Below are 16695 nucleotides of genomic sequence, written 5' to 3' on the forward strand. Positions count from 1 at the left end.
TATACCCCTAGGAATTCTAATGGTTTTATCAGCTAATTGAATTCTCATCCTAGTTTGTTTGGGTTTCCCTAGTCCTAGTTGTTTAAACATTTTATAAGGCATAACATTAATACTTTCCCCTAAATTAGTTAAAGCATTGTTAACATTCAAACTACCAATTAAACAAGGAATTGTAAAACTTCCTAGATCTTTCAGTTTTTTGGGTAACTTGTTTTGTAGAATAGCTGAGCAGATTGCATTTAACTCCACATGTGATGACTCATCTAACTTTCATTTATTTATCAGAAGGTTTTTTAAAAATTTAACTGCGTTTGGCATCTGCGAAAGAACTTCAATGAACGGTAAGTTAATATGTAATTTTTTAAGTAGTTTAAGGAATTTACCGAATTGTTCGTCTGTGTGGTCTTTCCTTTTTACATTAGGATATGGCACACGAGGTTTATATTCTTTGCTTACCAGCTTCTGTGTATCGTGATTCATCTCATCCTTACCATTACTTACCACGGCTTCGTGCCTAGTTTTAAATTTAGATTCAACTAACCCTTCTTCGTCGCGTACAATGATGGCATGGAGTTGCTTCATTGGGTTAGTTTCTGTGTTACTGGGCATGCTACCTTGTGATCGTTCAGAAATCAACTAAGCGAGCTGTCCTATTTGAGTTTCGAGCCCTTGAATTAATGCTTGCTGATTCTTAAACGCTGTTTTGGTATTCTGAAAACGAGTTTCTGACACTAAGATGAATTTTGTGAGCATCTCTTCAAGGTTCAGTTTCTTCACTTGTTGATACGGTGGTTGTTGAAAACCTAGAGGATGTTGTGGTTTTTGATTTCCTTGACCACCCCACGAGAAATTGGGATGGTTCCTCCAACCTACATTAAAAGTGTTACTATACGGATTATTTTGAGGTTTAGAATTATTACCCATATAGTGGACTTGTTCCTCCTCGGTGCTAGGGTTGAACGATGGATAATCTGTGTTGTGTACTCATCCTCCATTTGAATCACACCTCATCACTGGATGTACCTGAGTAGAACCATACAAACCATTAATCTTTTTATTTAAAAGTTTACCTGGTTAGATAGCATAGTGATCGCATCAAGGTTGAAAACACGAGCTGCTTTTGTCGGCTTCGTTCTCATGACTTGCCACTGTTAGTTATTCAGTGACATCTTTTCAATAAACTCGTAGGCCTCTTCAGGTGTTTTATTGTTTAAAGTTCTACCGACGGCTGCATCGATCAGTTGCCTTATTGAGGGGTTCACACCATTGTAAAAAGTCTGAACCTGCAATTATAGAGGTAACCTATGGTGAGGGCACCTTCTCAATAAATTCTTGTATCTCTCCCATGCTTCATAAAAAGTTTCTAGATCCATCTGCACAAAAGAAGAGATATCATTCCTCAATTTAGTCGTTTTAGCCGGCGAAATATATATAAGTAAAAATTTTTCGGTCATTTCTTCCCACGTGGTGATTGACCCTCGTGGTAGCGAGTTCAACCACTGTTTAGCCTTATTCCTCAATGAAAAGGGAAACAACAGCAGGCGAATGACATCGTCAGAAACGCCATTGATCTTAAAAGTGTCACAGAATTCCAGAAAATTTGCTAAATAAGTGATTGGATCCTCGTCCTGCAAACCATCAAACTGAACAAACTGTTGTATCATTTGAATCGTGTTAGATTTCAGTTCAAAATTATTTACAGCAACAACAGGTCTAACTATACTCGATTCAGTTCCTGTTAAATTGGGCTTAGCATAATCATACATAGTACGAGGAGTAGGATCTTGATTTACTGGATTTGCAGCAACCACAGGAGGTAATGGCTTATTCTGGTTATCAACCATCTTTTCGGTTGTAGTATGGATATCGTCCTCTCGCTCTTCCTCTATGTATTGTAGACTTTGCCTTATTTCTCTTCAATTTTTACGAGCTATGCTCTTAATCTCACTGTCAAAAAGCAAAGGTCCTGACGGGTTCCTCTTAGTCATAAACTAGAGACACCTGCCAGAAGCAATTAAAAAGAAAAATTTAGAAAAGAAAAACTAAACTAAAAGCAAAAATTAAATTGCAATAAAAGTAAAAATGGCTAAAGTAATAAAAATCAAGCGTTCTTAATATCTTAGTCCTCGACAACGGCGCCAAAAACTTGATGGTCGTTAAACTAACTAACAAAATTCGACTAAGGTAAGCGCACCTATCGAACAGTAGTATAGTTATGGTGAGACCGGGAATATCGTATCCAGGAGGACTAAAAGTACTAGTAATTACTATCTTTTTATTATCTAACCTAATAATTAAAGGATTTTTTAAAACTAAAACTAATTATCTAATTAACTAATATTACGACAGAGATTAAAATTGGGAAGTACTTTTTAGAAAACCGATAGAGAAGACAATACCAAAGGAAGAATCCACCTAAACTTCACTTATTACTTCTGAATTAGACGATTTATTCACTTGACTTAATTCGTAGAAATCCTTAGTTCATGTTATTATCTCTCTCGAGACTAAAAACAACTGTCTCTAGGTTGATTAATTGAAATCTCTTTCCAATTAAAACCCCTATCATCACATTAACTCGATCTATGGATTCCCTTATTAGATTTGACTCTAATCCGAAAAATTTATGTCGTCCTATCTCTAGGATTGCATGAAACTCCGCTTAATTATAAATGATCTACTCTTAAATAGGGACTTTTTCTCCACTGAATAAGCACATCAAAAACTTGAATTAATATCCTGGAATATTAAAGGAAGAATTAGAACTCACAATTAAGAATAAGAACAATTATTTATCATATAATTCAAATGGTAATAAGATCCGTCCTAGGTTTCATCTCCCTTAGGTATTTACAGAGTTTAGTTCATAATAATGGAAAACATCTCAAGATTGGGAAAATAACAAAACATAAAGAACCCAAAAAACTTCTAAGGAAATTGAATGGAGATCTTCAGTCTTGAAGTAGATCTTGCTTCTGAGCTGATTCGATGGCTTTCCTTGAGTATTTTCTGTCTTCTACCCTGCGTGTCCCCTTTGATCCTCTTCTAGGGTGTTTATATAGACTTTGGAATGCCTAAAATAGCCTAAAATTACCTTTTTTTGAATAGAATTAGACTTTGGCTCGACAGGTACATGGCCGTGTGCCACGCCCATGTGCAGGTGCTCAGGCCGTGTGCAATTCTGACTTAGTTTAATGTCGACACGGCCATGACACACGGGCGTGTGGCCTACCCGTGTATCACACAAGGGCGTGTGGCCTGTCCGTGTGTCACACACGGGCGTGTAGTTTACTCGAGTAAAAATGCCTAGGCCGTGTGAAACACTGAATTAGGCCTAATTTGTTCGGTTTTGGCCCATTTCATGCTATTTTTGCTATTCTAAGCTCTCCTGAGTATAAAACATGAAATTAAAGGATTAAGAGCATCAAAATCACTAAATCTTATGCTAAATCATCTAAAAATATGCCAAGCATGGGATAAAAATATGTATATATTATGGTTTATCAGTAATGGAAATTATTGTAGATGAAATAAGTCAACCATATGTTTTGAAGAAGAAAAATTGTGTTTGGAAAGAGAGAAAATGAGAGAAAAAAATGGCAGCCGATAGTGGAGGGAAAAAAACAATGATTTTAAGTTGAAAGTGTAGTGTCAGTTTACAAAAATCACACAAAAGCATGATTATAATCATGGTAATAGAAATTCTTGTAGATGAAATGAGCTAACCATATGTTTAGAAGAAAAAAAACAGTGTTTGGCAAGAGAGAAAATGAAAGAAAAAAATGGTAACCGACATTGGGGGGGGGGGGAAACAATGATTTTAAGCTGAAAGTGTGGTGTGGGTTTACAAAAATTACACAAAAACATGATTATAATCATGGTAATGGAAATTCTTGTAGATGAAATGAGCCAACCATGTGTTTTGAAGAAAAAAAAAGTGGTGTTTGGCAAGAGAGAAAATGAGAGAAAATTTTTTGTTAAATAAATGATATTATCTATGACGTCATGCGCTTATGTGACATGCCACATGGGCTATTATGTTGACCTACGGTTTGAATAACGATCAACTCTCATTGACCGTTAAAACTTGGCTGATTTCTTAAAAAATCGTAATGTTGAGGGTGTCAATCAAAAAACAAAAAAGTCAAGGGCATAAAATCAAAAGCCCCCAAACGTTGAGGGTTTTTTTTACAATTATGCCAATTTTTTTATAAACGTTAGAAAATTTGATATTGGTATATTGTTGATAAATTTAGTATGATGTTAAAATTTTTGGTATGTCTTTTTTTTTTCCGAGCGTATAGCAGAACCTCTTGAAATATATGACAAAGAGCTACCCTCTATTTGGTATACAAAAACCTCCCACAACTCAATCTCATCTTGAAAAACAAAACAAAACAAGTATATTTTATTGTTGTTTCTTGTTGTTATTGTGTGTGATTGTGTATATTTTTTTTGGTATTTTAAGTTTTATCATGTTTTGAGACGTCTTTGTACTTTGTTCATCAATTCAGGGTGTTACAGTGTTCGGAATTATATAAATTTAATAACCTTTAATGTATTGTTGCATGACAATAGGAGCCATAGGTAGTTTACTATATATTTTCTCTTTCAATCAATTAAAAAGAAAAAATACAACACTGAAAAAGGAAGAGAGTGAATAAAAAGGATTTAAACATATCTTTAACATTAAAAAGGTAATTTAGAAATAAAGTATGATGGAAATGGCCTCAGGTAAAGTCAAATCTCTGTTGCTCTGCGGGTTTTCCTCTGTGTTTTAATTAAATGCCATAAAAGATTCAAAAGTTATGAAATAACAACAAAATAAGAATTTTAAAAATGTGGGATGCGAAGATAAGAGCTTAAGATGCTTTACATGCATTACACTTCTCAACTGTACAAAGGTAATGCTATACAACTTATTATCTTCTTTCATGAATTTATGATTATGAGAGATTGTAAATGAAGTCAAGAAACTTGTTAGAAAAAAAAGTTACACCTTCAAAAGTTTTTTTTTTTTTTTACAAATATATACCCATTTTAACATACGGGAAAAAATGATGATTGTCTCTAGCCAGCATAACCAACTGTTCTTAACAGGAAACCCACTCAATATTCTGAATTGATTCCAAAGATTCGAACCTTATGCATGTTGGGGAACTTGGCAACAACAAGCACAACCACTGCAATTGTGTTGAAAAAGAGCATAGGATGTTGGTAGTCGGTTGTATGTGAGGCTATCAAGTACCTGTCAAGAAAAGAAAGAACAATGTCCATACACATAAATACAAATTTACAATACAGAATAATTGGATAAAATGTGATGATCATATAAACATGCTTACAATATAACAGGTACAACAGTTAGAAATTTTCTATTGGGTGTAAGTTGTTTTCCATTGTCTATCTGCTCCCACCAAGTCAACCCATTGTACACCCCTTGATCTTCAGCAAATGGGGTTCCTTTCTTCCAATGAAAGAAATGGCATGTGATCTGAAAATATGATCAATCTCATAATTTTGGTTTAGATACTAGTTAAGCAGATTTGTCATGCGCTATAATAAATTCAAAAGCTGGATGAGTTAACACACAGGAGGGAGGGGGTATTTATAGGCATAGAAAGAAACCTAATTCAAAATTGAATACAATAAGAGAATAAAAAAAAAAAAAAAGAAAGAATAAAGAGGAATGGTACTAGGAAATGAGAGAGGTTGATGATGGTCCAAGCCATGCCAGGAGAACAACCGAAGATGGAGAGAACAAGAAGCCAAGCGAAGAAAAGGATTAGAATATAAATAGTCCACACTCCAGGGTACATAAACCAATCCGTGTTACGATTCAGATTCACCGGTGACTCCGCGTTCACATACAAACTCGCCATTTATTTTAAATAGCCACAAAATCCCAACCAGCACCCCTTTCTTTATTCTTTAATTTGACCGATTTCCTTTAAAAATATATAGTATATTCAAAAGACCTGACTTCTTTAATTATTATCATTTAATTTATCTTTAAACCTAAAATGCAAAACCCCAAGGACCACCCCACAAAAGTGGTTTCTTTATCTTAAAAAGGAAGATGATCATGAATAATGTCAAAAAAAAAAAAAAAAGATTTTTCGATTAATTTTTACGAAAAGAAGCCAAAAGAAGCTGATTCATGCCATGAACCTTTCTCTTTTTTGAAAACTTCATATGTCAAAAGCTCATTTGCTTTGTTTAGTTTTTCATCTAACACCCTTATATTTTCTTTCTCTCAATACACATATTTCTATAGCTTGGCATTTTAAATTCCTTTTTTAAGATTTACTTTTGATGTATAATTAATTACTATATTTGTTGCTTTTAAAAATGGCTTTATTTAAAGACTCATCCTTTTTCACGGTCTTTCTCTTGTTTTAAAAATGCTAATAGCATTTGAATCTCATGCATCAAATTTATGTCCATTACTACATTCTAAAAATCATTATGGATGCAGAGTCATGTGATATGAGCCGAAAGAATAAAGAAATAAAAATCAAGCCAGGGTAATGACTTTTTAATGCATTCTAGCAAGAAACCATTGCCCTTCACTTCATTTTAACAACTAGGGATAGATGATAAAGTTATGAACGGAAAGAAAGAGATTTGGAAGAGACTAACATTGTGAGTTCAACCAAATGTTAAAGCTAAATGCTTTATTGTGCTTGCAAATGACACATGTACGCAACTTCTTGTGCACAATAATACATCATGTTACAATGTCAAGAGTTGTTTATTAGAAGCCTCATTTCTTGAGCTACTTCATCATCATATCCTACCCAACCAAGCTTCACTATAACATCCCTTACCCTGATTAAATTGATAACCCAAGTAACGAGTATCACATTTGACACTGAGAGACATAATTATCCAAGTTACTATTGTCACTTCATTTCATACTTATTGAACCCAATTTAGGCTTCTCGGGTCATTTTCGAACATCCCTTACGTTTTGGTTTGATTCAGGACCTTTCTTAATCAAAACAAGGGAAATTTCTAGGTGCAGGCATGTATATCTCGAGACATTGCCCAGGAATTGTAGAAATTTAGGTTTGAAGTTTGTCTGTCTTGAGACAACAGCCCTCTGAAGCAAAAATTAGCCATGGAATTTTATAAGTCTCGAGACTTGGGATAAAGAACTTATAAATCAAGTTGTAAACACTTCCTAAACATACCAATTCAAATCATATTCATTCAAAAACATCCATCGACCATTTTAAGCCATATAATTGATAAACCATAATATATACATATTTTTATCCTATGCTTGGCATATTTTTGGATGATTTATCATAAATTTTAGAGAATTTGATGCTCCTAATCCTTTAAATTCTTGTTTTATACTTAGGTGAACGGAAAAAATGGGCTTATCTCAGTATTCCACACGGGTAATCCACACGCCCGTGTGTGACACACAGGCAGGCCACATGCCCATGTGTCATGGCCGTGTTGACATTAAACCAAGTCAGAATTGCATACGGCCTGAGCACCTTCACACTGGCGTGGTACACGGCTTGAGCACCTTCACACGAGCGTGGCACACGGTCGTGTCCCTGTCGAGCCAAAGTCTAATTCTATTCAGAAAAGGCTAATTTTGGGCTATTTTGGGCATTCCAAAGTCTATATAAACACCCTAGAAGAGCATCAAAGGGGGGACGCAGAGTAGAAGGCAGGAAATACTAAAGGACAACCATCGAAATCAGGTCAGAAGCACGATCTACTTCAAGATTGAAGATCTACACTCAATTTCCTTAGAAGTTCTTTGGGTTTCTTTATGTTTTGTTGTTTTCCCAATTTTGAGATGTTTTCCGTTGTTATGAACTAAACTCCCTAAATACTTAAGGGAGATGAAACCGAAGATGAATCTTATTACTATTTGAATTATATGATAAATACTTGTTCTTAGTCTTAATTGTGAGTTTTAACCTGATAAACCATAATATATACATATTTTTACCCCATGATTGGCATATTTATGAATGATTTTTCCTTGGTTTCATTGAATGTGATGCTCCTAATCTTTTAATTTGATGTTTTATACTCAGGAGAGCTCAGGATGGCGAAAACAGCAAGAAACGGGCCAAAAATGGACAAATTGGGCCTAAATTAGTGTTTCACATGGCCTAGGCAGTTCCACACAGGTAATCTACACGCCCGTGTGTGACACACGAGTAGACCGCATGCCCGTGTGTCATGACCGTGTCGACATTAATCCAAGTCAGAATTACACACGGCCTGAGCACCTTCACACGGGTATGGTACACGGCCATGTCCCTGTTAAGCCCAAGTCTAGTTCTACTCAGAAAAGGGCACTTTTGAGGGTTTTGAAGCATTCTAAAGCCTATATAAACACCCTAGAAGAGGATTAAAGGGGACACGAAGAATTGAAGGCAGAAAATACTCAAGGACAGCCATCGGAATCACCTGGAGACAGGATCTACATCAAGACTGAAGATTTCCATCCAATTTCCTAGAAGTTCTTTGGGTTTCTTTATGTTTTGTTGTTTTCTATACTTTGAGATGTTTTTCATTATTATTATGAACTAAACTCCCTAAATACTTGAGGAAGATGAAACCTAAGACGAATTTTATTACTCTTTGATTTATATGAAAAATACTTGTTCTTATTCTTAATTGTGAGTTTTAATTCTTGCTTTAATATTACAGGATATTAATTCAAGTTTTTGATGTGCTTATTCAGTAGAGTAAAAGTCTCTATTTAAGAGTAGATCATTCATAATTAAGCGGAGTTGCATGCAATCCTAGAGATAAGACGACATAAATCTGCCGGATTAGAGTCAAATCTAATAAGGAAATCCATAAATCGAGTTAATGCGACAATAGGAGTTTTAATTAGAAAGAGATTTCGATTAATCAACCTAGAGTCAGTTGTTTTTAGTCTCGAAAGGGATATTAACATAAATAAGAGATTTCTACGGAATAAGTCAAGTAAATAAATCGTCTAATTCAAAGGTAATAAGTGAAGTCTAGGTGGATTCTTTCTTGGGTATTGTCTTCTCAATCGATTTTTCAAAAGTATTTTTCAAGTTTGATCTCTGTCGTTACTTCGGTTAATTAGATAACTAGGCTTAGATAAAATATTCCCTAAATTTTTAGGCTAGGTAATAAAAAGATAGCAATTACTAGTGCTTTTAGTCCTCGTAGATACGATATTTCTGGTCTCACCATAACTATACTATTGTTCGATAGTGTAGCACCCCAAACCCGGCCCAGACGTTATGGCCGAATCTGACATGCCACATTGAAATTAAAAAAAACCCATGTTCCCTTTTTAGTATTTTAAAAGCCGACTTTTGTTAAGCTAACCAAGTGAATGGAAGCTGGGCACCAGGTAGGTATCCATAACAGAGGAGGTGAGCCATGAAGGCTGCTTAAGTACCAAACTCTTCGATTGGATCCAATCCTAGACATGCCCACATCTATTGCCACACTTGGTTATAACGGATTGAAACTTCTTTGAGTGGTTATCTTTGATAAATTGAATATTCGTGACGTCGTGTTATTTTAAAAACAAGTATCATTTTGAAATCGCGCCCTAAGTCCAGCCCATTTGAATTATTATCCACCAGAATAAAGTTATTAAAAATAATATAATCCCAGAAAATCAAAGAAGAAAATAAAGTTAAAATGGCCTTATTACAACCCAAAAATTAAATAGTAAATAAAGATAACTTAAGGAAACCAGTCTCTTTTCAAACCCAAAAGCGTTCACCATGGCCACTCTGAATCCCCTCCGGCTCCAAAACACCCACATCAAGGCCCAGCTGCAAGGTTAAAGAAGGGGTGAGTTTGGAAACTCAGTGTGTAAGGAAAACCCATTCAAAGCCCAGGTCAGCTCAAGCCCATCGGTCCTAAGCCCATTCAGATAACAGTGATACTGGGCCAGATCCCTTTTCAGATTACATTAAACTGGGCCTTAGCCCCTTATTCAGATAACAGTATGGCCCATAGGCCCATTTCAAAATACATGCAACATCAATAAACATATGCAAGCCCATTTGAGGAGTCTACTCAACCCACCAACCGCTACACTCCACCCGTACCAGCCCTACACTTCATGTGAGGAATAGCTCAACGCACCTAGCCCTACACTCCACGATTCTTGACCTTGCTTTGCTCGATTAACGATAAATTGAGGCAAAGCCTCCGATCGTGGACAAGCCACTTTCAATACTTCCTCCATCAATATCCCAGTCCCATGCATCAGATAATAATAACATGGCATGCAGTAAATAACAACAGTCCAACATGCATTTATGTCAATTTACTCCTAGGGGTATTTGGGTACTTTATCTCCTAGGGGTAAAACTGTAAATCTTCTACTTTTTAAAGGTATTTCAGTAATTTATCTATTTTAGGGTTTTTCATGCATATTCCTACCTTTCATGTACTAACAGAATCACTTACCGAGGGTTCTTACCGAATTAGGCCTGTTGGCCCATTATTCTAATTTTGGCCCATTAAGCCCAAAAATATCGAGGGCACAGAAATCATGCACTTTGCAGTCCAAACATTGCAGCTTACCAAAAACATTAATCGATTTACCACACGAGTATTTGCACACTCGCAAATCTACAAAATACCGGTTTTCAGCATTTTGGCTTTTCAGCTTTTACCGATCTAGACTAAGAAAGGGTGTCAATTACACACCTGTTTTATGACGATTCGTTGACGAGATCCACGCTCGAACTACCTAAAATTATATTACTACCACGTTAATCTACTACCGAAACGAACTACATAATAACTCCTTACCTTATTCGGCCATAACACCTTAGGCACTAGCAATCCTACCTTTGCCGAAGTTTGCGACTAGACTTAGATCCCGTTGCTCCACTTGTCCAAGCCCTTGATCAGCAGCCTATAGATCATATTATTATCAAGACAAAACAATTATCACAACCCCTTAGGGCTACAAGTCCAAGTCGACAGCCTCCCTAACCTTTAGGGGTTTCGGTTTTTCTAAAATACGAAATAAAGACTAGATTGAAAAGACTTACCACCGGTTCCTTCGGTCAATGATCCCAATTAATTTCTACTCAATTCTGATGCTGATCTAAGCCCTTAAAAGATAACAAAAGTTGAGCCTTCAGTGATCTCACTATTCGGCCAAGTCCCTAAGAAAGTGGGGTTTTCGGCTTTTGTTGAAGCTGTGTAAAGAAAGATGAAGTAGGAGGGTCTTGCTATGGTTCTGTCGACAGAACCTTAAGGTTTAGAGAACTAAAGAATCGGCCAAGAATGATGGAAAAGATAATAAAATTGGCTAGGAGAAATCGGCACAGAAAAAAGTATAGTTTTTGGGATTTTGGCTTTTTTATGGCAATGGCTATGAAGGTTTTAGAAACGTTTGAAGAAAATATGGAGATGCACAAGTGGTTAGAGAGATTTGGCTATGGAGGAAAAGAAGAAAAAGAAAAATTTGAAGAGAAAAGGAGAAAAGAAAGAAGAGGAGAATGGTCAGCAAACGGCACAACTTTCCCCCTCATGCCGAATTTATACTGGCACTTAACCTAGCCGAATTTTCCCATGCTAGAGGCCCTTGGCCGGCCAACTCCTGCTCCTTGATCAGCTCCTAAATCTTCTCCTTTATCAGGTCCTAAATCCTTTCCCTTATCAGCTCCTAAATCCTCTCCCTTATCAGCTCTTAAATTTTCTCCTGACAGCCTTTCACTTTAGTTCCACTGCTTGCCTTTTCTGTACATAAAAATTAATATCACCAATTTGCTTACCTTGCGACTCGAACCTTTGCTCTCCTTGGTCATCCACACGCCACCTCCCAAGCCCCCAAGTGACGCCACAAGCCAACTTACCGCGGGCTTCTTTGTGTTTTGTTTTACCCAGTTAATACCTTAAAGCCCAGCTAACCAGAACCCCTTCTTCTATAGAATTAAAACTAACTAAAATGATCGGATTTTAACTTAAACTTGGGCCTTCTAGTGACCCACTAACCTGATTAAATCTACGCCAAGCAGACAGAACACCAAAATTTAAAATTTGCCAACACTTACAGAATTCCCGAAAATTGGGGCGTTACAACTCTACCCCCTAAAAGAAATTTCGCCCTCGAAATTTACCTGATCTAAATAGTTGAGGGTATTGTTGATGCATAGTCTCTTCTGACTCCTAAGTAGCTTCTTCCCTTCCATGATTACGCCAAAGCACTTTTACTAACGGAACAGATTTCCTTTTGAGAACCTTAACATCTCGTGCCAATATCTGCACAGGCTCCTCCTCAAAGGTCAAATCAGTCTTTACTTCAATCTCCTCCATTGGCACAACATGTGAGGGATCCGATCGATATCGTCTTAACATAGACACATGAAAGACGTCATGGATTCTGTCCAACTCTAGTGGTAACTCTAACTGATACGCTACTGGCCCTACCTGCTTAAGAACCCGATAAGGCCCTATAAACCGCGGACTCAATTTGCCCTTCATGCCGAATCTCAAGAACTTCTTCCAAGGTGAAACCTTCAAGAAAATCATATCCCCAATAGCGAACTCTATCTCTTTGTGCTTTAGATCCGCATACGACTTTTGTCTATCAGATGCCTCCTTTAATCGATCTCTTATCAACTTAACCTTACTCTCGGTATCTGCCACCAACTCTGGTCCAAGCACTTGTCGTTCACCCAACTCTGTCCAACACGTAGGCGTACTACATCTCCGCCCATAAAGTGTCTCATATGGAGCCATCTGAATACTTGCTTGGTAGCTGTTATTGTATGCAAACTCCACCAATGGCATGTAGTCCTCCCAACTCCCATGAAAATCGATGATACAACCCCTTAACATATCCTCCAAAATCTGAATAACCCTCTTGTTGTCCATCATCGGTGGGTGAAAGCGATCTTGAAATTCAAGCGTGTACCTAATGCCTCCTGCAACTTCTTTCAGAACAGAGATGTAAACCTAGGGTCTCAGTCAGAAATAATCGATATTGGCACACCATGTAGTCGCACTATCTCTGCCACATACAACCTAGCCAACTTTTGCAGGGAGTAATCAGTACGAACTGGTATGAAATGGGCAGATTTTGTTAACCTATCCACCACTACCCACACAGAATCTTTCTTGGTGGGTGTCAAAGGTAGCCTACTCACAAAGTCTATAGTGACTCTCTCCCACTTCCACAATGGAATTTTCACCGGTTGCAGTAATCCAGAAGGAAATTGATACCCAGCTTTCACTTGCTGGCATGTCAGACATTTCCCTACGAATTTCGTTACTTCTTGTTTAAGCCCAGGCCACCAGTACAGCTCTCGCAAGTCGTGATACAACTTATTCCCTCCAGGATGCATGGCACAAAGTCCCCCATGAGCTTCCTTCAATATTGACTGTCTCAAGTCAGAGTCCTTCGGAACACAAATTCTTCCTCGGAAGCATAAAACTCCTTCAGTATTCAGTCTAAAATCCTCATTCTCACCCTTCTCAACTTGCTGAAACCGAAGACCCAACGAATCATCCTTCAACTGTTTTTCTTTAATCTGCTCAGTCCAAGTAGGCCTCACTTTCAATTCTGCTAACAGACTTCCATTGTCAAACAGACTCAAACGTACAAACAAAGCTCTCAAATCAGAAACAACCCTTCGACTCAACGCATCAGCCACCACGTTAGCCTTACCTGAGTGGTACTCAGTCGAATAGTCGTAATCCTTGAGCAACTCTACCCATCTTTGTTGCCTAAGATTTAACTCCTTCTGAGTTAACAGATACTTTAGTCTCTTATGGTCTATGTATATGATACACTTTTCTCCATATAAGTAATGTCTCCAGATTTTCAACGCGAAGATCACTGCTGCTAGCTCTAAATCATGCGTAGGGTAGTTTTCTTCATGAGGCTTAAGTTGTCGCGAAGCATAAGCGACCACCTTACCCGCTTGCATCAATACACATCCTAACCCCACATGCGACGCATCGCTGTACACAGTGAAGTCCTTCCCAGACTCCGGTTGAATCAACATTGGTGCTTCAGTCAATACCTTTTTCAAATGGTCAAAAGCTTTTTGCTGATTCTCAGTCCAGACAAATGCTACCCCTTTCCTTAACAGTTTCATCAATGGTGCAACAATCAGAGAAAATCTTTCTACGAACCTTCAGTAATAGCCTACCAAACTCAAAAAACTCTGAATTTCCGATACTGATTTTGGTGGCTTCCATCCCAGAACTGCCTCAAATTTTCGAGGATCCACTCTAATTCCTTCAGCAGAAACCACATGACCTAGAAAAGCCACTTCTCGCAACCAAAATTCGCACTTACTAAACTTTGCATACAGTTACTTCTCTCTTAGCACTTGCAGCACAATACGTAGATGCTCCTCATGTTTCTCCTTGATTTTCGAGTATACTAGAATATCATCGATGAAAACTACCACGAATCGGTCCAAGTAAGGTTGGAACACTCGATTCATTAGATCCATGAAAATGGCAGGTGCGTTCGTCAACCCAAACGGCATAACCAGGAACTTGTAATGACCATATCGAGTCCTGAATGCTGTCTTATGAATATCCCCTTCCTTTACCCTTAACTGATGGTATCCAGATCGAAGGTCAATATTGGAAAATACCGAAGCTCCTTTAAGTTGGTCAAATAAATCATCTATCCTTGGCAGTGGGTATTTGTTCTTTATCGTCAGTTTGTTCAACTGGCGATAATCGATACACATGCGCATTGTCCCGTCCTTTTTCTTCACAAACAGGACCGGTACTCTCCATGGAGACACACTAGGTCTGATGAAGCCCCTATCAAACAACTCTTGGATTTGAGCTTTCAGTTCCACTAACTCCTTCGGTGCTATTCTATAGGGTGCAATGGATACTGGAGCTGTTCCAGGCAACAAATCGATTCCAAACTCCACTTCCCGATTCGGAGGCAATCCAGGAAGCTCCTCTGGAAAAACATCTCGGAATTCCCTAACAGTCCTGACGGTATCCACAGTCAGATCCCTAGTTTCAACTTGATTTATAAAAGCCAAGTACGTCTCGCATCCCTTACGCATCAGTTTCTCAGCCCTTAAAGCTGATACCACATTGGACAAGTAATCTCTTCGTTCCCTAATAATAATTACCTCCTCATCCTCAATAGTCCTTAACACCATCCTCTTAGCTATAAAATACAGCGTTTCCCTATGCTTGGTCAGCCAATCCATCCCTAAGATCAAATCGAATTCTCTGAACGGTAACTCCATTAAGTCTCCATAGAAAATCCTACCTTGAGTCTCTAAAGGCACCTCCCTAAAGAGTTTCTCTACTTTAACTGAGTGACCTAACGGACTTATCACAGTTACCCCACACACAATCTCCTCAAAGTGAACACCCAATGCCCCAGAAATATCACATGCTACATATGAATGAGTTGACCCCATATCTATCAGAGTAGTATAGGGTACGTCAGAGATAAAAAAACGTACCAGTTATGACATCAGGTGTGTCACCCTCCTCGCATGACGAGCAAAGATATACCAAAGTCGACCGACGAGCCTCGGTGTTAGCAGATACCTTCGCCAGTGCCACACGTCCATGGCCATTACCAGTGCGACCTTAGCCACGACCTCTCGGCGGCGGCAATCCACCTCGCTACTGGTTGGAAAGTTACTGACCTTTGTTCAACCACTTGAGCCTGAGCTGGCCTTCTAGGACAATCCCTGACCTTATGTTCCTTTGATCCACAACGAAGACAAGCCCCAAAACGTTTCCAACATTCCCCCAGATGCATTCTACCACAATCTCCACAAACCTGTGATCTAACTGTAACGCCCCTAACCCAAATCCGTCACCGGAATAGAGTTACGGAGCATTACCGGAGTTACCGATTCATTTATCAGATATTTCATTAATCCGATATCTTTTCTTTTCCACGTTCAAGTCTCGTATTCAAGTCATCCGGATCTTTATGAAGAAATTTGATCGTCGTTTTCATTTATTTCATGTTATAATACATTCAACTAATGCTCTAAACAAAATTATCATTTTACCTCTAAACTTTTAATTAATGACGATTTCATCCTTAGGTTAAAATAAAATAAAATAATTGCAACTTAATCCTTATTTCCAGTCGTTATTCTCACACAAATTGATAACAACCTATGAATTCTATAAAATGTCAGAATTTTTCATAATTTCAACACTTTTCAATTTAATCCTTAAAACATGTTTTTCCTTGATCTTGAGCTAAATTAATAATTTCATTCAATTTTGTAATTTAAATAATAAAATAATCCATTTCATGCAAATTGGTCATTTCTAACATTTTTTTTACAAAATTGCCCATAAAATTTTACTTTTATTTAATTTAGTCCATGAGCCTAAAACATACAAATTAGCCATGCTAGCTGAATATTCATACATATTTTCCTCCTCCTCCTCTCCATTCCACTTCCTTAATTTATATAACATGCAACAAGTAACATTATCAATAATTTCACTATTTACTTATGTATATTAAAAAATGTCCATTTGCATCATAGTCACTAAATTATTTATATCTTAAGATAAAGAACTCGAAATTAAGATCCGCTAATTTTCCCTGAAACTAGACTTACTTATCTTATTACCATAAAATTTTTAGATTTGGTTTAGCCAATAAGTACAGTTTATTCTTTAAAGTTTCCCTGCTCATCATTCCGACAGTTCAGACCCTTCTTCACTAAGAAT

The 16695-nt window shown here is 37.4% G+C and overlaps 1 protein-coding gene and 1 non-coding gene across 2 annotated transcripts; one reads left to right on the top strand and one right to left on the bottom strand.

The window, feature by feature from the left end:
- Positions 1 to 1299: 1299 nt before the first annotated feature.
- On the top strand, positions 1300 to 1406 carry LOC128284433 (small nucleolar RNA R71). The gene has a single exon (XR_008274860.1). It is a non-coding gene; the product is annotated as a small nucleolar RNA R71 (small nucleolar RNA).
- A 3609-nt stretch (positions 1407 to 5015) lies between these two features.
- On the bottom strand, positions 5016 to 6278 carry LOC108473267 (uncharacterized protein C119.09c-like). Its single transcript, XM_017774782.2, has 3 exons — positions 5697 to 6278; positions 5346 to 5494; positions 5016 to 5248 (listed from the first exon to the last, which is right to left on the bottom strand). Exons 1-3 carry the CDS (start codon positions 5880 to 5882, stop codon positions 5110 to 5112), a joined length of 474 nt encoding a protein of 157 aa, XP_017630271.1. The 5' UTR covers positions 5883 to 6278; the 3' UTR covers positions 5016 to 5109.
- Between the last annotated feature and the right edge of the window lie 10417 nt (positions 6279 to 16695).

Source organism: Gossypium arboreum, chromosome 11, assembly GCF_025698485.1.
Source record: "Gossypium arboreum isolate Shixiya-1 chromosome 11, ASM2569848v2, whole genome shotgun sequence".
Taxonomy (NCBI): Eukaryota; Viridiplantae; Streptophyta; class Magnoliopsida; order Malvales; family Malvaceae; genus Gossypium; species Gossypium arboreum.